At 32.7% G+C, this 26,247-nt stretch overlaps 1 protein-coding gene across 1 annotated transcript; it reads right to left on the bottom strand.

The window, feature by feature from the left end:
• Window positions 1–22,453: 22,453 nt before the first annotated feature.
• On the bottom strand, window positions 22,454–23,989 carry LOC113750440. The gene has a single exon (XM_027294413.1). The coding sequence runs from the start codon at window positions 23,987–23,989 to the stop codon at window positions 22,454–22,456; it is 1,536 nt and encodes a 511-aa protein (XP_027150214.1).
• Between the last annotated feature and the right edge of the window lie 2,258 nt (window positions 23,990–26,247).

Genomic DNA, 26,247 nt, shown 5'->3' on the forward strand with positions numbered 1-26,247 from the left:
TATAAATCCAGGTACAAGTTATCTATCCATATTGAGAAACATTGGCCTATATACTACTTCATTTCTAAGCACAGGCTTGAATATATATATATATATATATATATGAAGGTACATTTGGTGAGGAAGAAATACTTTGAAACTTGTTATCTCATGTCAAGTTTGCTAAGAAGTTTATCGTATTATGGTTCTGTACAAAGTGTAAAAGGAAAAAAGATTTGAATCAAATGCCAAATCTCTTGCATTATACGATAAACCATCCATGTGATGCAGCATATCCTGAAAACAATATATATATGTACAAGTGTTCTAAAATCAAAACCCATGTTGACATTGTGTAGAATCTGACTAATATATAAATAAATTCCATATAACAGTCTACCTCAATATAAGGTTGCATAATATTTATTTTGTGGTTATTTTTCTTCATGTTTGGAAATATTAGGACATGGTTGATTTGTTGTGATCTTATTCCCTCCTAAATATTTTGGTTGCTTAATTCTATGCAATTTTATGTTCCACAATATGGTATAGGAGCCCTTTTAAAGTTCTAAAAATGACATTTCAATTTAATGTATGACTCTGTATGGCATCTCTTAGGAATATTTTTTCGCTTTTTTTTATATTCAATATCTAAAAACAAAGAAAAATAAAGGCTTGCAGCGCTGCTATTTATGCTTTGTAAATCTACTGAGTACAATTTTATTTTGGTCATTTGCTTATTTTCTTTGCATGTTCTCTACACATGATCTTATTTTTAAAAACCTTTTACAGAATTTAATTATTTAAGATTTAAGGATTTTTCTGGTAAACATTGAAAATTTAATTCTTTTTATGGTAATCTTACTCTAAAATTACTTTGGGGTAGTATCTTTCAAGTCAATAAAAAAATTATGCAAATAATAAAATGGTGAGATATAATAATCAAATACGACATTTCATTATAGAAAACTAATCTCAGATCTATAGAATGAAAAATAATTTATCAAATATGAAAAACAAATCCAAATCTAGAAATAAAGATCCAAACAAAGTTGTTAGGAGACATTGGTGAGAACTTGAGCTATCGCTTCCAAATTTTTTCATACAACACTAGAACTAAATTAATTAAAATATAACAAAATATACCTACTCTAGTAAACCTATAAATAATCTGATCATTAGAATTTATCTTTACTAAAATTTGATGTTGTTACAACCCAAGGTTTTATTCTTTTTTTGTCAAATAATTCACTATATTTCAATAAATGAGAAAGTAATTTGAAGAAATGACCATTATAACTAAAAACAAAGGGTTAGTTCACATAAATTTTCAACACACTAATCATGAATAACCTAATTCATCTCTCCCCCCCCCCTAAGTTGTCTTTGGACATTACAATCTCTCACTTACACTCCCTCTCTCCATATCACAACCCATTCTACCCTCATAAAGGGATAATTTCAGAAACCTTGTGAGAACCCGTAATTTTTCCCTAATAATTTTCCTAGGGTTTTTCCCCTTTAATGGCATGTTTTCTGCATTTTCTGGCTTAGGAAATTTTCCTGGTGAATTTTATGAGTAATTATAGTTTTTTAGATGATTTTTCTAGTATTGGATAGTGTTTGAAAAATTACGGATATATAACGGACGTGGGCCCCACTAGTGCGAAAAGTTCGGAAAAATTCGGCCAATTAGGTTGAGTTTCGGATACTGGTTGAAATTTATCGGGTATTAAGAGATAAGTAGAGGAGGTGAAGTGATTGATGTGAGAGGGAAAAGAAGGATAGACTTGCATTTATGGAGTGACAAGTGTCACATGGCCATTGGTTGTCTTTGTTGACAACTATTCACTTTTTGACTTGTCTTACCAAGTGATGAAATATCTCAAAAAAATCACCAAAATTCACTCTTTTCTTCTCCCTCTTGGTCGGCACTCTTGAGCAAAGGAAGGAAGAGAACTCTTCAAAATTTTAGCTACCATCTAGTGCAAATCATCCAAACCAATTGCTTAAATTTGTTTCTACTCCATAAAATCCCTCCATTTGGTGCTAGTAAGTGATTTTGTGGAAGTGTTCAAGGAAGCTAAGGTGTCCTACAACTCTCCCTCTCTTGTGTTCTAGGTAAGTGGTGTTTGAACTTCCTCCTACACTTAATGAAGCTTAAGTTGTGCTTAATGGTAGCTAAAGTGATGATTTTGTGGTTTATTTCTTGGTTTGAGATGAATTGGTGAAGTTTTCCATTTATTGATGAATTTTCTGGTTTAATGTGATCATGATGTTGTGGCTATCTATGATGGTTGGAAATGATGGTTAATGACTATAGTAGGTGTACATGATTGGTTATTGCAAGCAATTTTGGGTTTGGAAGGAATTTGAGAAAGTTAGGGTTTTATATCCCCAATTCTGTCCGGTTTTGTATCTCATGGTTAGAGGCCGAATTGGCCTTGGATTAAAACATGAAAGTTGTAGGTATTGATGTGTTTGAGGTGCCTGTAAAATTTCAGGTTCATTGGAGTTGTGTAGGGTGAGAAAAGTCAATTTTACTGTTGCTGTTCTGGGTTCTTCAGGATGGCCGAACTGCGCCTGTAATTGGCTATTTTGACTGGAATTGCTTTGGATTTGGTTGTTGAGGTCTTCTGATGAAATGTAGCTTGATGTCTTAGTTACCATATGCCTTTGGAATCAATGAATTTGGACTTGTATAGACTGAGTTGGACTAATTACAGCATAGTGTAATTTGTAAACCTGCAATTAAGGTTCTGGTTTGGTATTTTGCATATTTGACCTAGTTGTGCTAGGATTTGGACTGAGTGGCCTTCTACATTGTTGTAGCCTTGTCTTTTAGCTTCGAGATGGTGGGTCTTGTACCCTCATCCGATAAGCGTAGCGCAATTTGTGCCATTACCGCATAATGAGGACAAAACTGTTTTTTTTCCAGGGCCAAAGTTAATTGCATTTCCGGATTTTCTGGTTACCTATGATACTTGTATATGCATATGAAACCCTATTGGAGTTGTGATTGGCATTGCTTTATGACTCGTTATCGAGTCTCATTGTACTTGTTTACGTGTTCTAGGGCGTGACGGTGGTTCACGACATTCTCTTGACGGAAGTGCATGAAACAACACTTAATTGATAAGTGAGTATACTACTCACTTGAATGTTACAATGTGGCTTTGCTATATGTGATTTTGATGCCTTGAAGGCTTATTTGGCTATTGGAATTGATTGAGGTGAGAGTGTACTTGACCGCCCTCACCCCTTGTGATACCGTTAATGACTGTTTACCGCTTCACTGATATACTGCACTTGCTATATGAGATATTGAATTCACTTTATGAAAAACTGATTTGGTGTCGTTTGGACGAGTATCCAACGGCCTTACTGTACTACTGAGCTCAACCCCGTTGGTAGTCAATTGAATCGAGCCGGCGGGGGCTTGGTCGTGAAAATTGACATGCCACGGGGACTGTACTGGGGAATCTTGTAGTAATGAGACTCTTGATTCCGGTAAACTCGAGTATTACCAAAAGCTACTGATTGGAGTGCGGGCCCGGTTGGGGTATGTTTGGTGGAAGGGATGGGAGTGAAGTGGGTTCTACGGTTGGTACTCATAAACGTTGACGGAGAGTCAATGAGATTGGATCAAGAATGTAAGCGTGGAAATGGGCTCTTGAGAGCCGTCCGTATCCTTTTACCGACTTGTTTTATTCTTTAATTGTGTACTTGAAATGAAAGGTTATGCTATATGCTCTTTGTTGCTTACGTGGTAGTAACTCACTGGGCTTAAACTCATTCCGTTCCATTTGTTTTCCTTACAGGAAATGACCACTTTTGGATAAGGTTGTGTTAGTTGGTTGTCAAGTTGAGCTCATGTAAATGTCTTTTGAATAGCTCGAAACCCTAATGTGTATTGGGTACAATTTCTTTTGATTGGCAAACTGAACATGTATATCCATGATGAATCGTTTTGATATGCCGCTTTGGCTTTTGGCTTGTAAATGTTACATTTCAATGTATATATGTTTGGTTGACATTTGGTTGGATTTCGGATTAACTCGTATTTCAAACGGCAAAAGAAAAATTTGGCTACTCTCGGCCTAGTATCCGGATTCTGACGTGGCCGGTACTGTTCATCATCGGCTTTGATTTTCGTTTTTTTTTTGTTTGTGATTTTGACTTGTTTGCGCGCGTTGGTATGTTCCGGAACGTATTAGATCGACGTCAACTGATCCGTTAGTCCTGGCGAGAGCTGGGCAGGCAGTCCGCTAACCCCTTTGGTTCGCCTTGGGGGAAAGTGGGGCTGTTACAAACCTCCCTTGAGGTTTCTTACTATTTCACTTAGTTCCCTTGATGTTTTAAAAATTACACTTGCCTCCCTTGATTTGACACTTTGGTAACCAAATTTTAAAATATAGTCAAAATTTTAATGAATACCCTAAAATGCCCTTATCTTACAAAGTACAATTTGTTTTTCTAAACAAAAAGAGTGTCAAGTTTTTCATGCCAATATTTGTTATTTGATAATCAACTATAATAATAAACCTTTGCTGTAATATGGTATTTTTTATAGTGCTTTACTGGGAATATAAATTCTTTTATAATAGAGAAGAAAGTGTTATTTTGTTTTTTTTTTAAGTTTATGGACTTTTTTTAATAAAAATTTATGGACTAGTTTAGCGGTGGAACTATCATAATTTGGTAGTGATTTTGGGCCATTTGATTTTAATCATTGTTGACTTATCCTTGATTTTGATACCAAATAAAAGAGCTACAAAAAAATTGAAGGATATTAAAAGTTATCAAAAAAATATTACTAGTTTAATGTTTCATTTGGATAGATATTAGGGACAACATTGACAGTTCTTCTATACTTCTAATGAAATATAAGAGAAATGAATAAGAAGGAAAAAGGTAAAAAAAATTATAAAATCCATCCTTTGCATAAACATGGCAACAAAAGAATTTTATTAAAAATATTAAGGTTAGTGTTGTCATTTTAAATGGGAAAGGGAGGTAAGTGTAATTTTTGAAACCTTAAGGGAGCCAAGTGAAATTATTAAAAACCTCAGGAGAGGTTTCTGAAATTATCCCTTTTATAAAATAACTATCTTAATATAATTAGCTATCCATATTTCAAACTAACCAAATTAGTTTGTTACACAAGAAAGTGGATGAATACAATAAAGAAATGTTAATCTCACCCCACATTTTCATAATGCCAGTTCCACTATCTTTTTTGTCATATAATCTAATAAATGAAAACTATATGATAAAAATGATAATAGCAGTGCTATTATTTTAAAAAAATAGAGTGCGATTAACATTTGCCTATAATGACTCACATAACAAGTTAAAATCAGATACAGTTCTCTTACAATTAAACAAAGTCACCTAAGTTAATAGAATTTACTTAAGCAATGATCTAAATGCAATGCATGTAAGATATCCAAGATTAATGCATATCTTACAAGGAAAAGCTTTTGTATTTTACTTGCTTTCTAGTTTGAAGCTTTATACACTACTAAAGAAAGCTCTATGGCATTCATATCTAAAGTAAGTTAAGGGTTTTAGGAAACTCATATAAAATATTAGAAACGACTACTCACAAAATCAAGAAAGAGTGCTAAACCTTTTCTCCTGATATTTCACTAGTATTAGATATTGAGTCTCTAGTTTATTCTAAGAAAAATAATATATTTTATCCAATATAAGATATAGTCACAACAGTTCTTCTAGCAATAGAATATAAACTATTTTATACGTGTAGATTATGCGTCAAATAAGCTACTCAAATATGCAAATCCCTGCATGTTCAAAGAAATTTTAAAAGTATTCTTCATAATCATTTTCCTTGTTAAACAACATATATAGTTATGTATCCAATAAAAGTACTAAAGAAAAACGTACTAATCTGTGGCAAGAAAGTACGTATGTCATTGTAAACTATTTTATAAAAAAATTAATATAAAATAGCACTCCAATCGATTGCATAGCCTAGAAAAAATTCATTGAAATCCAATAGAGAGGTTTACATATATTCAGTTACCAACTTTTGTCAAAATACTCCATTGTTTTGCCATATTACTGGCTAATGATTACATCCCAACTCCAATTGTTTTGATTGTTTCTTTATCTATATTAGTTAGATTTTGGATATTGCTTCAAAATCATAGAGAGGAGAACGGTGAACAATCAAAACTCCCACCTTGAATGGACCCTGCACATTTGAAATTGAACTAGTACTTTGAGAACTCTGCCCATCTTGAATGGAAAGATTTTCCTCCCTCTTTCTTTTTTTGTTTCCTACACTCATTGAGAATTTTAGAATTATAGTTTCAATATTGAAGGATACTTTTAGAATTTTAATTTTAGTATAAAAAATAATTTGTGCACCCATATTTTGATATTTCTCATGGTCACTTGGTGCAGATGTAAATCGACTGATAGTTCCACTAGGAAATTCATAATAGGCAACCTCTTTTTTTGTTAGTAATGAGGATCCTTTTATTCTTCTTGAGGAGCCTTATAAATTGGATATTCGTGTAAATTTCTTAATTTTGAAAGTGATTAAAACTTTTAAAATATAAAAAAAAATGTATTCAACTTACCTTGTTACTTGTCATTGGCTCTGTATTAGTTCTTTTAATAGAATGATCAGGAGGTTTCTCATGTTCAATGAAATTGTAACTTTAAGTAGGGGTCTATACACAAAGTTGGTTTGCAGATGGTAGTAAAATTGTCATAAAACACATGAATAGTTATAATAAATGTATAATGACATAGCAATTTAACATGTAAAAAAGAGTACATTAACAAATTGATTAAGTAAAATGAGAAGAAAGTTAGGTATAAACTAACAATTAATTGTGACTTCTAAAATAAATTTTTATACTGTGTGCTCTTACATTCATATATATGACTTAATATGAAATATTGGATTAGATAGTTCTCAATTAATGTAGTATGTTTATCCTTAATGATGCCGTATAAAGTGGTTATATATTATACATGAATAGTTTAACAAATTACCTTGTCTATGGTGCCATTTTGACGCTGTCTTTAGTATTCGTTTGGGTTAGTTGTTTTTGTGGGTGTTTTTGAAAATGTTTACTGTAGCAGAGTTTTTAGAGTATATTTTGGGATACTTTTTGAAAATATTTTGAAAAATTTAAGAGTAGTAGAGTTTTTAAAATATAGTTTGGGATATTTTTTAAACATTAAAAAAAATTTAGACTACTTTTTAGAATACCTTTTAGAGTACATTTTAAAAAATTTTATAGTATTTGAAAAACTAGTTTTTGAAAAACTGAAGGATCCAAACATCTATTTTTGACAAGCAATGTGCATTAACAGCAATTTCATCAATCTTTGACTTGGTTTCACTTGTTGTGTCATGTTTCTCAAATAAAAAAAAGTATCAGTACTCAAAATAAATAATTTAGTCACATAATACTATATATACAAATAAAAAAAGAAAAAAGTATTACATTAGATTTTAGAATTATTATCCAAATTAAGAATTGAATATTACCAAATTAATGTCACAACATTTAATAAAATTAAAAAATCTTGGAATTGATACTATTACTCAATACACTTGTCTAAAAATTTCTTACACTTAATAATAATATAAGATAAATCCTTCCATATATGCATCATAAATACCATGATAGATACTAAGAGTACAATGTTAACAGAGTAATTAATTTAACACTTCTTAGGATTTTAAATGTAACCAACATTTGATACTTAATTACATTTACCTTCAAAGTAGCAAGTGCATTGACTTCACAAACTTCAAATTCTTGGAATGAGATAGATCTAGCATTAGTTATAATGCTTCTACCACTATATAAAATTACAAAATTTATAATAATTTCTAGTACTTTGCAACAAGAAACAAGTGCCAATTCATTAGTTGATTCAAGGTACTAAATATGAATTTCAAAAAGAAAGATAAAAAAACCTAAATTGACATATATTATACAATAGTAAGTTTAAATATACGTCGACTTATTTCTATAATATAAGATTTTTCGTGTGGAAAAGTTTGCATTACCTATAAGTACAACATTAATAGCCATTGTAGGGAAAAGTAGTTATCTCAATTGAGTAAAAATTCTTACTGTCGTTAATTATTTTACCATGCACTACTTACAAATAGGTGCAGATTTCTGATATTTTTATATAAGAACAATATTGCTTTAACTAGTTCTAGTTGGTAGTCTTCATCTAGTTGGCACTTGGCAGTCTTCAAGTTCTATTTGATACATTCATGCTCAAATAGTTTGTATGTGAAAATTTTAGCTAGTGAAACCATCATTAGTTATGTACATGTTGATGTAGTATAGACCATAACAATCACCTGTGTTGACAGACATTTATCTATATAAATATCTACATACCTATATGTGCATGCACATATATTATGAATTTATGTATTTATATTTGTCAAATTTTGACAATGGTTGTTTGATATCTAAAATGTTATCTAATGTAACATGTGTCAAAGTCTAAAGTTTCTCTGTATTGTAAAACAATTTTGGATACTTTTGAGGGAATATTTTTATCACATAACTTTATTAGAAAAGAATCACAAAGGATATGACTGGATTAATAGTATAGTGACTAACAAATATATAGAAACTTTGCATGACAAAATGACAACAAAGTTAAACTTTCCTTAATTGGTTTTTAAGAGGTAATCAATCCCTCTAATTATAATGACTCATCATAGAATAAAATGCTCTCAAAATTTTAGACTCTTCATCTTCTAATTCTTTTTATTTTTCACTTATTTTTTTGTATTTTCTTTTGTCTTTTGTTTTCCTTTTTTTTTTCTTTTTCTACCTATCTCACATCTCTACATTATAGTAATGCATCAATCTTTTTCAAAAGCAAAATGCACTAAACTAGTCAACAAGCTCCTTTTTCCTATTTATCATATTCTTTTCTTTGTGGTTTAATTTTTTTTTTTTTTGACTTTTTTCTCTCTTAGTATTCTAGGAAGATGATGAAAGGAAAATCAGGGGTTACAAATGATTTCGGAAGTAGGATAAATTTGAAAGATTTGAACGGAAAGAGGAGACAAGAAAGAAGAAAATATGAAAATAAAAGAAAATTCCAAACTACTTAAGGCATTTTTTTCTAAAATATATTTTTACCTTGTGAGAAAATAGTTAGATACCTATCAGGAAATTCACGTTCACACTTTGACAAAGCTAACGCTCAATTGAGATTACCCTAACTACGCCTTTTTTAGAAAGAAGAAGTCTTTTGAAATTTAATATTAGTCATAGTTCATTAAGTACACAAATTTCAAGTAATCTTTTGTATAGATTTGTTAAATGTACCTCACAATTTTTCAATAACTATTACACTAATTTATAGAAAGTTTGCAATATAGTGTTTCAAATTTGAGAAACTCTAAAAATTGACAGACTAAGGAACTATATAGAAGACATATAAGCCTTATAAACACTAATGTTACCGTGCAACAAAATGCAATTTTAACTTATTTTACCATTAAAAAAAATGTGCACGAAAAAAGTAATCATGACTTAATACAAAGAAAAAATGGTTTCAAACATAAGTAATATACTAGTAATACTTACATTGCAATCACTTCTTCTGACAATACTCATACAACTAGAGAAAAAATCATACGGAATAAGCAATAGAGCAAGCTGCTATACAAGTATATATATTGGTACTTCAACCTATAAGATCAAATCAAATTAAGATGTTAATGACAACCACAACTTAATGTGAATAGAAGTAAAAACATTGAACTATGAACTTTAAACTGCAAGATTTAGACTTTGTCTCCTAATAAATGTTAGTAAATTCTAAATATACTAAATAATGATCAAATGCCAATTTTACTTGAACAAGGAAACATATTAGTAGTTTCTTTTTTTTTAGTAGTTTACATTTTGTTTATTTTTATGCAATATTGCCTCATTAAACAAATATCTTGACAACTATGGAATGCAAGTAATAAAGCATGTTATGTTTTGGAATAATATCACAATCTTAGAAGTAATAAATTTACTAAAAATAAAATAGAAGTTTCAAATGAATTAGGTTCTAGATATCCAACGTAGTTATCTGGTAAGTAATTAAGGTTCTAGATATTATTTGAGATATGTCTATATAGGTATTGGTACATACATGAATATGTACATTGATATGTATACTTACAAATAATCATAAAGAGTGTAATTATATTATTGTGTTTGTACATACACGAACATGTATATTGATATATACTTATAAACAATCATAAAGAATATAATCATATTAGTTAAACAGTAACAAAGTCTACTTCTTATGCCTAAATTGGTCTTTTTTTTTTAAAAAAATTTCTAGCAGGAAAAGGGTGGGATTTAAAAAATGAGAAGAGGGTAGGGGGATTAAAACCCAGGACCTCTAAGTTTTAGGATCTCAACCTTTGCAGTGTGTTTATATTAGCATTCAATAGCTTTTCTATCCTGAAGCAAACTTGCTGCTACTTTTTGATCTTATTCATGTTTATTAATAAAATAGTTGAGTTTTGCCTAAGCTTCCACTACTTTTTTTTTGTTAAAAGAAAATCACATCTATGGCCATCAAATTAATATAAAATAAATTATTTTCACAATAACTACCTACCCATAATTAAGTAGGAATTGAAGTTGTGAGTATGAAAGGCACACATATTGTTAGATTGGCCCATCATTTATTATTATGATGTGGATTATTATAAAACAACCTATATAAATGACGATAGACCAAATATTTATCTTATACTACTTCCAAATATGCTTATTTCTCAATCTAATATCTACTAATTTTTTTACATGTTTATAGATGATATCACATAACACGTATACATCCATATGTATGTTTGTATATTTCATAAAATTAAGTTGATATTTATATTTTATATCAAATGATTGAAACGTTATGCAATATAGTCATCAAAAATTCAAAATTACTCTTAATAGCAAGTTTTAAAAATATGATAAAAAAGATTATATCAAGAAAAAAAATGATCAACATGAATATCTAAACTAATATCAAAGCGTATAGATTTTACAAGAATTCATCACCAAGTAATACTAGATTGCAAAATTCATAATACTCTAATTTCAATTGTATTAGTTAATTATGACACTGAAGTTGAAAGACTACTTGTATGTGTTATAAAATTAGAATAGATGTTCTAGTTTCCATTACATCAAATATTGCTTGAAAACACGATGGTTTAAATATTAGATATATTGTTCTTCAAAAAATAAAGTACAATGAATGTGGCAATTGAACCCCAATCCACTCTCTTCTTGATACTTGAACTAAATTACCCTTTGATTATCATGATATTGATTTGTTAGATTTAGATTTATATCATTATCATAGAAATAGTATATTGTCACAAAATTGTCATGGTTTCAAATCCCAATTATAGCAACACTTATTATAACTATTTGATTCGAATTTGTGCTATTTAAGATTCCTATGTTTTCACATTTTTTTTTCAAAATTATGTAATGACATGTTGTCACTTAAAGACTAACTTTGTTCTATGCTATCACAAAAGACTACAACAAAATTATAACAATGACAAAAAAGAGAGACACTTTTTAGTCTACATGGAGGAAAAGATAAAGAAGGAAGTATAAAATATATCAAAGAAAATATGTACTCGCAAGAATATTCTTGTAGACCTTCGTATAAATCCACATTATTGTTTAGGATCAAACTTAATTCATTTCAAAATTCAATGTAAGATCTCAATCCAAATACAATCTAGTCCCTTCCAACCTTGAACTCAAATATCAATTTAAAAGAGAAAATCTACTTGCAAGTTTTAAATATGACACAAGCTAACTTGCAGATTGGGATTAAAAGAAAATAAGTGCTAACAAATTCAACTTTTAAATAATAAATAATTACAACTTTCTTTTATTTCTTCTTGTTCCTTTTGTTTTTACTCATTAATCCCCTCAAGAACACCTCCTTTTCCTTAAAAAAGAAGGAGGAAGGAGAGGGAAGGGAAAAGTTAAAAGTTAAAATTTATAAAAAGAAGATATACCTTTTTGAGAAATATTGGGAACGAGTAAGAGAGTATCATATATATATATATAATAAAGTCGTATCCCCATTCTTATCCTTTCATATTTTCTCTTTCCTACGTGGCTTAACGAGACGGCAAGTAGTTTCCTATGTGACTTGCTCCTTTTTTGTTTATATATATATCAATTCTTATTTCCTATAAGAATTCTTAATATTATATGATTCTTATTTCCTACCCAAAAATGGAACTGGCAATTAATGCGATATAAATAAAAGAGACATAAATATCTCTATTAGATATATCTCCAACTTCATGCCAATAATTTGTGTACTGCATAGGGAACCGAAGTAAATAAGAATTGTTATCACTAGAAGAAATAGAAAAGTAACTAATTTCAAAAGGAACCATTAATAACAGAAGTCAATATCTGATGTTGGAAATAAGATTCTTAATAAATTTTATTATTAAGTGTGTTATCAAGACATAGTGCATAGCACGAAATTTATGGAAAAGAAAAAGTTAATTGAATCCAATTAACTATATGTATTTGACCTGTACGGTCAAATATAAATTCCTATTTGAGCACGGGTTTGTAAATTCCTATAAACCCGTTCGTTGTTAATCAAAACATGCAGGTTATACTCATTGCTAGGTTATAGGATTCACAATACATCCCTGCTCAGATGGTGAAGAGTATTTAGTGTATGGGCCCACACCATAGGAGTCCATGCGCTTAAAGGACTCGATATAGTTGAGGTGATCTTTCAAAGTAGGTAAAATCGGTCTTGAGAACGCACTTTTATTTCCTATAAGAATTCTTAATATTATAAGATTCTTATTTCTTACCCAAAGTTACGTAGTTTAAACAACTTAAATCAAGATAAACCTACATTTAATGTTCTTATCAATATCTTTTTATATTCTTATCAATTCTTATTTCTTATGCCTACATTACATATAGCCTCTAATATATTGATTTCAAGCATCAAATTCATGGTTAGGTATTTTCAGTGCAAGCGGTTGGCACATTAAAACATCGATTTTGGGTTTTCACTCCTCTTGATTATCAGGTACATCTTCTTTTAATATATTTTTTTTTTAAAAAGGCATATTGATCTTCAATTGTAAAAGTTTAGTAATATATCTTGAATTTTATTTATTTTTTTATTTTCTGTTTGTTTTTTTATGAACACATAGGATTAGTAATATATCTTGAATTAGTAATAAATTTCTCTTATATTTCACATATTATATCTCACATAATATTTTTGCCTTTAATTTTGATAAATTATTATCAGATTGGTGGAACCGACAACCAATACCAACGTGAAGCATCTTCTTCCCAGATCTCAATTAGTATAACAGATGATTCTAATCAACAACACTTCAATACACTTCATATGAATCATTCATCAGAGGGTTCAACAAAAACCACAGAGGAAGGGAATCCTTATAAAAAGATTTGCATGAGAAGGTAGATTTAATATACTATTTTACTTTCTTAAATTATAATATTTACGTGTTGTTATACACAATCTTGAATGCGATAAATCATTTATTTTTTTATACTTAGTTATCCTGCTTTGCTATCATGCAGTGATAATGGAAAATCAATAAATGCTGATTTACACGGACAAATCGAGGAGAATGTTCAAACAGAAGAAAAACAAAAACAAGTTTCTGAAGAGTAGAATATTATTTGATACTATTTACTGCACTTTTTATTTATTTTCAAGTTTTTGAATGTTATGGTATTGTCGAATGTTATTTTTTCCATTTTTAAATTATTATTTACTGAATTAGATGTTCAAATTTATATTATAAGAATACTTTATATTACAATGCGCATATAGTAATATACTTAAGAAAGGTTATAGTAAAATATACATTAAGTTTGTATTTCATATCAACATTTTTATAAAATTGACTAAATAATTTATTGTTTTTCGAAGATTCCCGTTCAACGAACGGGTACAAAACTAGTTACACAATAAATTAAAAATAATTAATTCCAAATTGACCCCTCTAAAAATGCTTCTTCCTTGATTATTGACTTGGATCCATCCATTCCTCATGCATTCAAATTTTCTCAATTCGATACAACCAATAGAGTTAACCTACTTGTCTTTAAATTAATCATTTAGATTAATCATTTTAGAGCACATGTTACTTTTGAACAAACTAAATTACCTTCAAATAAATTAGCCTTGACTACATTCCTAAGACACTACTTAGTCGAGCAAATCCCATATGTACAGCTGTTGTATATTCAACCAAATAAATATAAAGCAAAAAAGATTACACCCACAATGGTCCTTTCATCTCTTCCATATGTTACGATTTTTTTTTCTCTAGAAAAATGAAATTATAAAAATGGATTTCTAGATTTGTAGTAGTTCATATGCTATTTAAAAAAAAAATTGGACCTTATCTATAAGTAGAAGGCATGAAAATACATTGTCCATTTAGACTTTTATTCATTTTTATATTTACTATAGTTGTATACAAAAATATTCTGTATTAGGATAGTATAAGAATGCAATCAAATTTGACTACTTTTAGGACAACTTAGTCTTTTCAAAGTGGTACTAGCAAGTGAATTTCACACAAAAGCAATTTAGAGAGATATCGACCCTATTGTACTGATAGTAATTGATCCAGTTAAAACTTGAAGAAATAAAGTGAAAAAAATACATTTTTGACGTGAGTATTTTGAAATTAACTCACTAAAAGATTATTATATGATGTCTATTTTTTTGTCTCTTGGTACCTAACTTCATCTTCCTCTTCGAAAAACCATATTCGGGCATTCATGCCAATTGTAGTGTGCTGGTTTCTTTGGTTAGCAAGGAACCAGGAGCGTTATCAAGGCGTGCGATGGGAGGTCGAAAAGATAATCCGCGAAGTGAATTATTTTTTGGAACAGCTCGGGAGGGCAAATAAGCTTCGTCGGTCGCACTTCACGGGGGATGCAGATTGTGATTTGCTACGATTAATCAAAGCCCTTCCTCGGAGGAGGACCCCTTGTGTGATTGCCTGGGAGAAACCGCCACCTGGTTTGCTTAAGTTCAACTCGGATGCCAGCGTGAATCATGGTAGGGCCACGGGTGGTGGACTAGTGCGTGATTGTCAGGGGAAATTGATTTTTGCTTTTTACAAAGAATTTGGAGAACAGGATGTGTTGGAGGCAGAAAGTATGGCATTACTGTTTGGTCTGCAGTTGTGTTTACAAAGGGGGTTTCGTCCTTCGTTGGTAGAGGTGGATTCCAAAGCCTTGGTGCAGTTGGTTGTCTCTGGGGTAATTGCTAAGTGACCATTATGTAATATTTTGAGGAAAGTTAGAGGTCTTCTGGAGGGCTTTTCGGCCTCCATCTCACATATTTTCCGTGAGGCAAACTTACCTGCAGATAGGTTAGTGGCTATTGGGGCAGTAGGCGTACGGGTTTATGATCATGTTCAACAACTGCCGGCGATCGTTCGGGCTTCTCTTATTCTTGACTCACGTGGGGTGCCGGGTGTTCGATGGTTAAATGAGGAGGGATAGGTTGTGCACTAAGTGTAGACTTAAATTTGGGGAGGTTGATCCCTCTACCATTTTGTAAGTTTTGTTTGCAATAAAACTTGGGGCTGGCATCCCTCCCCCGTGTACAGGGTTTGCTGTAAAAAATATATATATATGCTGTCTATATTTAATTAAATGTCAATAATTAGTAAGTTTGCTAAAATTACTTAACAACCACAACAAAATTACTTTACAATTATAAAATGTACAACTAAATGTTAAAGAGTAACAATAAGTGCAAAATAACTTAACAACCATGGCAAAACTACTTTGCAATCATAGAATATACTACTAAATGTTAAAAGAGTAACAAAAAGTGGACAACCGAATAAACGACAAATCCTTCCTGAGTCTCGCAAAATCTTCCTTCTTTGCCTTCGATTACATCTGAAAATGACAACAAAATTGAAAGAGATCAAGCTAAAATAGTCCAAATATGCACTCTAAAATTCAAACCTTACTATCCTTGCAAAAAAAAAAAACCTCTATCATCCCCGATTATCAAAATCTAATTTTTTTTAACTTTTGTTAAATACTTTATATCATCTCATTTTATACTCAAATGGGTTTTCAAAATCTTGTTAACAATTTTATAGAGTTGTAAAAAGTGTAGGGCCAAAAAGAAATGGCTTTTCAAAGTTTTTTTTGCTACATTCCTATGATTTATCATATTTGTGCTATCAATTTGTGATTTAAACTTATATTCATATTTTTATTATCAATTTATGATTTTTTTTTTTATCAATTTATGATTTAAGCTTATATTCGTGAGCTATCAGTACGTTAAGTAGAAACAAACCTAGCATATTAAATTATACAATTTCTAAATTTCAAATTTTTAATAGAGGGTTTTGCCACTTTTTCTATATAGTCATAATAAATTCTCTCTATTCATAAAGCTGAAATGAAGAAAGATCTAGCAAATTTTTTGATTTTAAATGTAGCAAATATTTATGGAAATATTTCAAATACATTTGTGTGTTGAGAGGCATTGAAAAAAAAAGGAGAAGAACAATAAAGGTAAAGTTGGCTCTTTATTAGTTGATTTTAATTTAAATATGAGAGGTGGAGAGGGTTATTTATTGTTTGTAATTTGTTGACTTGGTGGAGACGAAGAATAATAGTTAAAAAATATCTTATTGAAAGATATTAGGGGTAATATTCTTTAACTATAAGTAGGGGCAAAGATACAATTACATGTATAAATTACATACTTTGGTGGGATCAATGAGAGCAACTATCTCGATTGCACCCATTTGATCTATGTCACTATGAATTATGGATATAGTTTCAGAGTCCTATTGCTACAATGGCCAATGTCAACATCAAATACATCAACATTGCAAATTGGACCAAGATTATTAATAGAAGACAAAAAGAAATATTACAAAGAGAAAAAGAAAAACAAGTCATTTTTGAATGAAGACAACTGATAAAAAGAATGAATTAATCTTTTCTACATCGACAGTTTATACACTATCAACGTTAGATAAATAACAACTATGTAAAATTTGAATTTGAAATTTAACTTTGGCACATATATCATGGATCCAATGATGATAGTGTATATAAAATTTACTAAAAAGGAAATAGATTTAAATAAAATATGCTGCTACTTGTTTCTTGGTCCATCTGTTTTCAGCCTTCCCAATTTCTATTTCCAAACTCTTCAAGTAAAGTTTCATATGACTATCTTTTTTTTTCATCTTCGATATTAGTATTTTTCTCTATTCTTTTCTTTAAGAGGAATTTAGGATCATGTCATTATTCATTAGCCCACTATCAACTAAAATATATGTACTTTCATTTTTTTTATATAGTGCACTTTATATTGTTTTTTGTTATGTTAATAATATTACAAGAAATCTATAAATCACTCGATATTACTAAATAAATCAACAAATAGTAGGAGAAGAAATAGAAGAAATAAATAGTTAGAGTTGAATCTAAGACCTCTAATTCAAATAGTTAGAATTGAATCTAAAATCTTGTTTGATAATCCAATTTAGTATTTTAATTTAATGAGTTCATATCTTAATATATTCAAATGCATATGATAACCAAACACAAAACATCTTAATTAATTAAGTGACGCTTAATTTTTTAAACAAAACTTACTTCAAAAAAATAAGTGATAATCTATTCATTTATTACTTAATGCAAAATGTGCACACATGTTAAGATTTTAATACTTAATAATTCAATAATTAATAGATTCAGACTTTAGATTTCAAATTTCAAATTTTAGTTTTCAAATTTCAATTTTATCAAATGCACCTTAAGACCTATAGAGTCACTTTGACTACTAGACCATTGTCTTTTGGTGCTACACTTTATACACTATTGAAGTGATTTTCTTATTGAAACCACTGAGCGGCCATTAACAAATCCTTTAAGGCTTGGTGGGGTGGGAGATCAATGGTTCAAACCTTGCCTCCCACCATTTGCTACTAAAATGTGGCAAGCCACTTTAACTGGTTTCCAGACGGGTGCGTAATGCACTCGTCTAGGCCGGCGACTAATTAGAACATTTGGATAAAACAATAATAGTTTTCAATAGGCCACGAACTATAATTTTTTTCCATCCCTATGTTTCTCAAAAATTACATTTGTAAATATCAAATGTTCCTTATCTTTTGATAATTTTTTCTACTTGTATCATTTTGATCCCTTACCTCTCGAGACTTGGTAAATGTGGTCCCTTATCAATCATCATATACAAATTTAATTCCATATTTTCATAAAAAGTGACTAATGTAAGATCTTTGACAAAGAAAACTAATAGAGAAAATGAGTGAGTTAACATGTTCCATTGAAACAACATATAGATCATATATGACCAATTTTAGGTCATCATCTTTGAGGTTATCATCAATATAGTCTCGTGATATGATGACAACAATTTTTATTTCTAAATGTTAAAATTTAGCCAAAGTGATCCTTTTAATAGAAAATATAAAGTTGCTAATGCATTCGAAAGACGCTTTAAGGGTTTTTGTGCCATCGGTTTGGAAAGAACCTTAAACCTTCAAAAATTGTAAATAAATTTTAAAATTCATAAAAGTCACCTAAAACTTTTTACAATGATGCAAATAGATTTTTGTACTCTGTTAAACACAAATTTCAAGTATGAATTTAAACATTTTTCATTCAAAAATTGGTACTTTTGATATGTTAACTAGAAAATTAAAAAAATTATATTCTTCATTCTAAAATGTTTTGGGCAATTTTTCATTCATTATTTGCAATTAAATAAAATTTAAGAATCACTTTAGTTTCCAGACAAATGGCATGATAACGATTAAAGGGTCTTGCATTTTCGTCAACAATTTCTAAATTTTTCGTTAAAAGAATCACTTTCTCTAAGTTAACAAAATTAAGAAGGCAAAATAGTTCATCATAAGATTAAAGATCACATTGGTTAAAATGTTAAAAATAAAAAATATTTCATTTGTTGTTTCAAAGGTGAACGCGCAACTTATTTGACTTCTCTATTAGTTTCTCTCTGTCTGTTTTTTTTCATTAGTTTCTTTCTTCTTCTTCTTTTTTTCAAAAGATGTCCTATATTGATCCTTCTTTTTTGAAAATAATGGATCAAGTTATTATGTTGAGTATAGACAAATGAGGACTACCTAAGTAATTGATATTAAACCCAGCCCGCCTGACGGTTCAACCGGTCAATTCGGTGAACTGGCCATGAAATAGAATTGGGTTGCTAATTGGATGGATCGTTTGAGCAATAAATCCGTTGACTTGTCAATGGACTGACGGTTTAACCGGTCAACTCGACTGAATCAGGCGATTTTGTAAGGAACCCGAGTTATTGTGTGAAAATTTTTTAGAAGATGTTGAAGTGATGATTTGGACCTGAACCTCATATATACAAGTAAAGTGCAATTATCATTGGACTAACGACCCATTTGGTGCTTGTTTGGTTCTTCTTATATTATCTATTAGATTTTTATTCTTCTTTTATTTCTCCAAAACAAAATTTGTTTGCAATCTTTTAATAAAATTTTATTATTCTCCAAATTCTATAAGTTATGAAATTGATTTAAAAAATAATATATTGCACAATTTATTTTAAAGGCAAATATCATTCTTAATAACCTTTTGCACTTAAAATTTGTGAATAAACTAGATAATTACACTTAGATAAAATTTTATACTTGAAATTTGGTGGATTACTAATTAAATTTAGATTTTATTAATTTTTATAAGAATTAATGATTCTATAATAAATTGAACCAACTGAGCATTTACTATGGCATAGTTTATTATAGTTTCAACCAGATCAATAACTATGAGACATAATCTTTTAAGTACATTTAGTGACCCACCAATTTGACCACTCACCCACTGGTTGACCTGTAACCTGTTGACCCATTTTTTCATCGGGTTTCTCTTGGACCAGGTTTAATAACTATGACCTTAGTCAAGACCTTAACAATATTCCATTTTCCCCACACATTAAAAGAAGGAATAATTTCAGAAACCTCCCTCGAGATTTCTAAGAATTTCACTATGTGACGGTCCCACTTCCCCCTAAGGCGAACCAAAGGGTTGGCGGGTCGCCTGCCTAACTCTCGCTAGGACTCACTCGCTCAACTAGCTAACATCATCAAATATAATTCGTAAATAAACTTTACCTCCCGAATAAGCCAAGTACTTAAACAAATCGTACCATTCAACTTACCCCGTCCAAAAGAAAAATTCAAACACCAATGAAAACGTCGAACTTAAAATACTTAATTTCAACTTAATTTACAATGTAAAGTTCATAATCCAGGGCACAGAAGCACCACAGGATTCACATTTTTCCAAAGACACAAAAGTCATCCAAAAGATACTAAAGTTTTCCCAAAGTACAATTACAAAAGTGGGCATTCCAAAGATAACATTTCTATTCTAGATCTCCAAGGTTTCTTGCATTTCGAAACCTGTCAAGGAAAACAAATTGGAAAGGATGAACCAATAGCTCAGTGGTGCCTCGAAACATGCAATTCACATAGAGCCAATTTAACAAGTATAAGTTGTCAAGTAAGCAATTAATAATTTAAAAAAGCGAATTATCATGACAAGAAAAGGATACGAGGCTTTCAGGAGCCAAAGTCCACGCGCTTGATCAGGAAATTTTTGGTAGTTGACACTCCGTCAACTTTCACGACCTAACCTCCATGTAGAATATTTCCTACTCTACTTGTCTCCTAGCAACGACCTCCCCCTTATTTTCGGGCCCAACTCCAACATGAATATTGCAAGTACTTTTACCAAAACGGCCGAGAGGTACCTCCCACTCCATTAGAGGAGTTTACGTCTAAAGTGATAATTGATTGAACAATCATAATCCTCAAGGAATTCTACCCATCGCCTCTGTCTCAGGTTTAACTCCTTTTGTGAAAACAGATACTTAAGACTCTTATGGTCTGTGAATACCTCAAATGTTACCCCATACAAGTAATGTCTCCACTTCTTCAAAGCAAAAATAACAGCAGCTAACTCTAGGTCATGGGTCGGGTAATTCATCTCATGGGATTATAATTTCCTAGAAGCATAGGCTACAACTTTTCCCTTTTGCATTAAAACACAGCCTAACCCTTCTTTAGAAGCATCAGAATACACCACAAACCCATCAACTCCCTCAGGTAAGGCTAACACTAGAGTCGTAGTCAAACACCTCTTCAACTCTTGAAAACTCGCTTCACATTTTGGGCTCCAAATGAACTTATGGTTTTTCTTAATTAACTCCGTCATTGGCCCAGCAATTTTTAAGAAATCTTTTATAAAACGACGGTAATAACCTGCCAATCCTAAGAAACTTCTAATTTCAGTTGGATTCTCTGGTTGTTTCCATAAAGTAACTGCCTCCACTATAGTTGGATCCACAGCGATTCCATTCTTAGAGATTCTATGACCCAAAAAAGAAATTTCTTTCAGCCAAAATTCGCACTTACTGAAATTAGTGTAAAGCTTATGTTCTCTCAACACTTGTAAAACTATCTCCAAGTGCTTGGCGTGATCCTCTCGGGTCTTAGAATGTACTAGAATATCATCTATGAATACTACCACAAATTGGTCTAGATATTTCTTAAAGATTCTCTGCATTAAATTCATGAAAGCAGCCGGGGCATTGGTCAACCCAAAGGGCATCACTGCAAACTCAAAGTGCCCATATCTAGAATTGAAAGCAGTCTTAGGTATGTCTTCCTTTTTAATCCTCAATTGATAGTACCCTTGTCTCAAATCTAACTTAGAGTATACTACTGATCCTTGCAATTGGTCAAATAATCCATCAATCAAGGGCAAAGGATACTTATTCTTAATAGTCACCTCATTTAAACCTCGATAGTCAATGCACAGTCTCAAACTCCTATCCTTTTTCTTTACAAACAAAACTGGAGCTCCCCACGTTGAGTCACTTTCCTTAATAAAACCTCTTTCTAGCAGGTCCTGTAACTGGATCTTTAGTTCTTTCAATTCCGCAGGAGCCATTCTATAAGGAGTCTTAGAAATTGGAGCTACTCCTGGTACCAAGTCAATCTTAAACTCTATCTCCCTTTCAGGTGATAAAGATGTTAATTCTTCAGGGAAGACATCAGGAAAGTCTCGCACGATTGGCACATCGTCTAATTTCACTTGGTCACTAGGGGCGTTAATTAAGAAAGCTAAGAAACCCTGGGCTCCCTTGTAAAGCATTTTCCTAACTCGAATCCCTGAAATCAAAGCAGACGAAACTAATCTACCCCTTACATCTAACTTAAGCGTTGCCTCACCTGGGATGCAAAATTCCACCACTTTAGCTCTACAATCTAGCTTCGCATGGTGGTAAGACAAAAAATCCATTCCTATAATCACATCACATCATACCCCTTAAGGTCCAAACTCACCAAGTCAACTAGTATTTTTCGTTCCCTAATCCAGAATTTACACTCCTGATAAACTAAGCTAGTGAGTATGCTCTTGTTACTTGTAGGAGTCCTAACCTCCAAATCATAGGGTAATCGTACAGGTTTTACATCAATTCCACACATAAAAGCAGGATTAACAAATGAATGGGTCGCACCGGGATCAATTAAAACCTTAGTTAATCGGTGAAAGATTGGAAGTGTACCTTCGACTACCTCCGAAGGGTCAGGTACATGTTGACTATCTAGGGCGTAAACCCTAGCCAGAACCTTTGGCCGACTCCCTCCAGAAGTAGTTTGCCTAGAAATTGTGGCACCTCCTTGGCTTTCCCCATTCTCGGAAATCTTAGGACAATTAGCAATTTGGTGCTCAGCACTTCCACACCTGAGGCACTTGCCCTCCTTTCTCCAGCACTCATTTGCGGTATGATTGACTTTTTCACAGTAACCACAGGTTATCTGAGGGGTTGACACTTGTTCAACGCGCGGAGCACTCCTAGAGGGTCCCCTTCCACTTTGACCTCCTCTTATTCCAGAACCTCTCGCCCCAGAGCCTCTAGTTCCAGCTCCCCTTGCTAAAGCACCTCTCAAAGCACTAGGGATGTTCACTACCCCAGTTCCTCTACCCATCTTAAGCGGTGAGGCACTTGCCGAAACTGGGTCCCTGCTACCACTAGGGGCATTCCTTTTTCTAGCAAAGAATGACTTAGATTGGGCTCTAGCCGTCTCAAACCTCTGAGCTTTCTCCACGGCGTCACTATAAGTGCTAATTTGAGCAGTTGCTAGCCCCTCTTGAATCTCTACATTGAGCCCTTGCACAAATCTCCTAATGCGTCTCTGCTCAGTGGCTACAAGGTCAGGGGCATAACGAGCTAATTTAGTGAAATTGGTCTCATACTCTGCTATACTCATGGCCCCTTGTTTGCACTTAATAAAGTCATCTTCCTTTTTCTCTTGGACTAGGGTTGGAAGGAATTTGGCGTTAAACTCACGGGTGAAATTTGCCCAAGTACTAGGGGTACGGTCTCTATCCCACTTAGCCTTAATTAGATTCCACCATGACCGTGCAACTCCCTCAAATTGAAATGACGCAAAGGTCACCTTTCGCCCTTCAGTGTAATCCAGGGTGGTAAAAATATCAGATATTCTCTCCCACCATCCCTCAGCTATCTCAGGCTCTGGCCCACCTTGAAACTTAGGCGGCCCAAACTTCAGGAACCTTTCCAAAGCCCTATCTTCCGTATCTACCTGCCCTCCAGGTTGTTGTTGCGCTAATCCAGGACCTTGACGGTCCGCCAAACGCTCTAGTACTTCAGTTATCCTATTAATAGCGGTGGCCATTTGATCTCCGCCCCCGCCCTCGGGTCCATGATTTTGGTTCACCTCAGACGCTCTATCGCCCCCTTGATCACGGAGGGCTTCAACCCGTCTCCCTCGACCTCGACCTCGACTTCGGCCTCGGCCTTTACCACGGTGATCCATACCTAGTTATGCCTAATGCAAGAAAGAGAAGTAAGTATGCAGAAATTTATGTAAAATTAAAGAACAACGTAGAAAAATTATGTAAAATGAAGATCAACTTGAGAGCGATAAAATAACCACAACTAACGCATACATTAATCTTTGAAATTCCTACAATTAGTATTTCGTTGGGATTTTACAAAAATATAGCACAAAGGTGCTACCAGGTGCAGCCAGTCCTTTACATTCAAAAGAAGTGCAACATCACAAAAGCGAGCCATACAATTACAAAAATACAATGGCCCAGGAGTTAGCACCATCCCAACAATTGTTTAAGGGTTACAAGTCAAAAGGGTGGTTAACTATGCCTAGTCCTCAACAGGACCATCAGATGAATTCCTTTCATCAGGATCCTCCTCCGGGTCCTCCTCTGGATCCTCCTCAGCACTAGGAACTACCTCCGAGATCTCATCCATCACCTCATCCATCAATATGGTAGCATCCACTAATATCCCAGAAGTTCGCTCACGAACCATGTCTCTCATCCTAGCCAAGCTGTCTCTTGCTCTCTGCAGCTCCTCACGGTCTGCCTCAGCCCTAACTCTCTCCTCTATCACCCTTCCAATCAGCTCTGCTACCCTATTCTGCAGATTAGCCATCATGGCACCCAACTCGTCCACGTCCTGAATCAGGGCTATGTTGGAATTCACCAACTGTTGACGTTCATCGTCTATAGCCAGAACCAAGCGATTGGGGTAAGAGAAGGTCAACCTACAGTCACACCTAGGAACCCTGGTGGCGGGCGAGTACTGAACACGAGCTCCACCACCCTGAACTCGGTAAGAAATAGGCCTAAGAGGCGGCGCGTGACCATTCACGTGCCCGTTACCATTAGCAGCATGTCCGTTCCCATTAGGGTTCTCCATACCTACAAAACAGCCAAAACTTTCAAAGTTAAACCTTAGCACCATTCCCTTGATCAATTATCACTTAAAATATATCTGAGTATCTCGTTCCTATTCCTAGGAATAAAATACCTAACAATTCTCCCAAATACGTTCTAACATAAGGCTCTGATACCACCTGTGACGGCCCCACTTCCCCCTAAGGCGAACCAAAGGGTTGGCGGGTCGCCTGCCTAACTCTCGCTAGGACTCACTTGCTCAACGAGTTAACATCATCAAATATAATTCGTAAATAAACTTTACCTCCCAAATAAACCAAGTACTTAAACAAATCGTACCATTCAACTTACCCTGTCCAAAAGAAAAATTCAAACACCAATGAAAACGTCGAACTTAAAATACTTAACTTCAACTTAATTTACAATATAAAGTTCCTAATCCAGGGCACAGAAGCACCATAGGATTCATATTTTTCCAAAGACACAAAAGTCATCCAAAAGATACTAAAGTTTTTCCAAAGTACAATTACAAAAGTGGGCATTCCAAAGATAACATTTCTATTCTAGATCTCCAAGGTTTCTTGCATTTCGGAACCTGTCAAGGAAAACAAATTGGAAGGGATGAGCCAATAGCACAGTGGTGCCTCGAAACATGCAATTTACATAGGGCCAATTTAACAAGTATAAGTTGTCAAGTAAGCAATTAATAATTTAAAAAAGCGAATTATCATGACAAGAAAAGGATACGGGGCTCTCAGGAGCCAAAGTCCACGCGCTTGATCAGGAAATTTTTGGTAGTTGACACTCCGTCAACTTTTACTACCTAACCTCCATATAAAATATTTCCTACTCTACTTGTCTCCTAGCAACGACCTCCCCCTTATTTTCGGGCCCGACTCCAACATGAATATTGCAAATACTTTTACCAAAACGGTCGAGAGGTACCTCCTACTCCATTAGAGCGTGGTACATGCTTCCGTTTGGTTTATTTAGTCGACGAGACCGCGCTCCAATCGACATTGCAAACCTTGTACTTATGATATTTCACATGATCACATAGCAGGTCATATTTCATGGTATCTCAGGCAAGTACTTATAACAAGTAGTTCATCTAGCAGTTAAACACAATTCATGCGAGAGACACTCACCTTAAGTGAAGTGTTTAGAATTCCAAACTTTGACCAAGATTGTGCCCTTCACCAACTCCTAAAAAAAAACATACAAATAATTCACATAAATTTCTACTTTTGAGTTGGCGAGTTTAACTCGAGTTAACTAGCATTTAATTCCACTCAAGGATTCCAAACTAGCTTTAATCGTTTTCTCAAAGTGAAAGTCACGAATATCAAGTGGAATTAACTTTTGAGGTTTCTAT

The sequence above is a fragment of the Coffea eugenioides genome, chromosome 10 (genome assembly GCF_003713205.1).
Source record: "Coffea eugenioides isolate CCC68of chromosome 10, Ceug_1.0, whole genome shotgun sequence".
NCBI classification, from domain to species: Eukaryota; Viridiplantae; Streptophyta; class Magnoliopsida; order Gentianales; family Rubiaceae; genus Coffea; species Coffea eugenioides.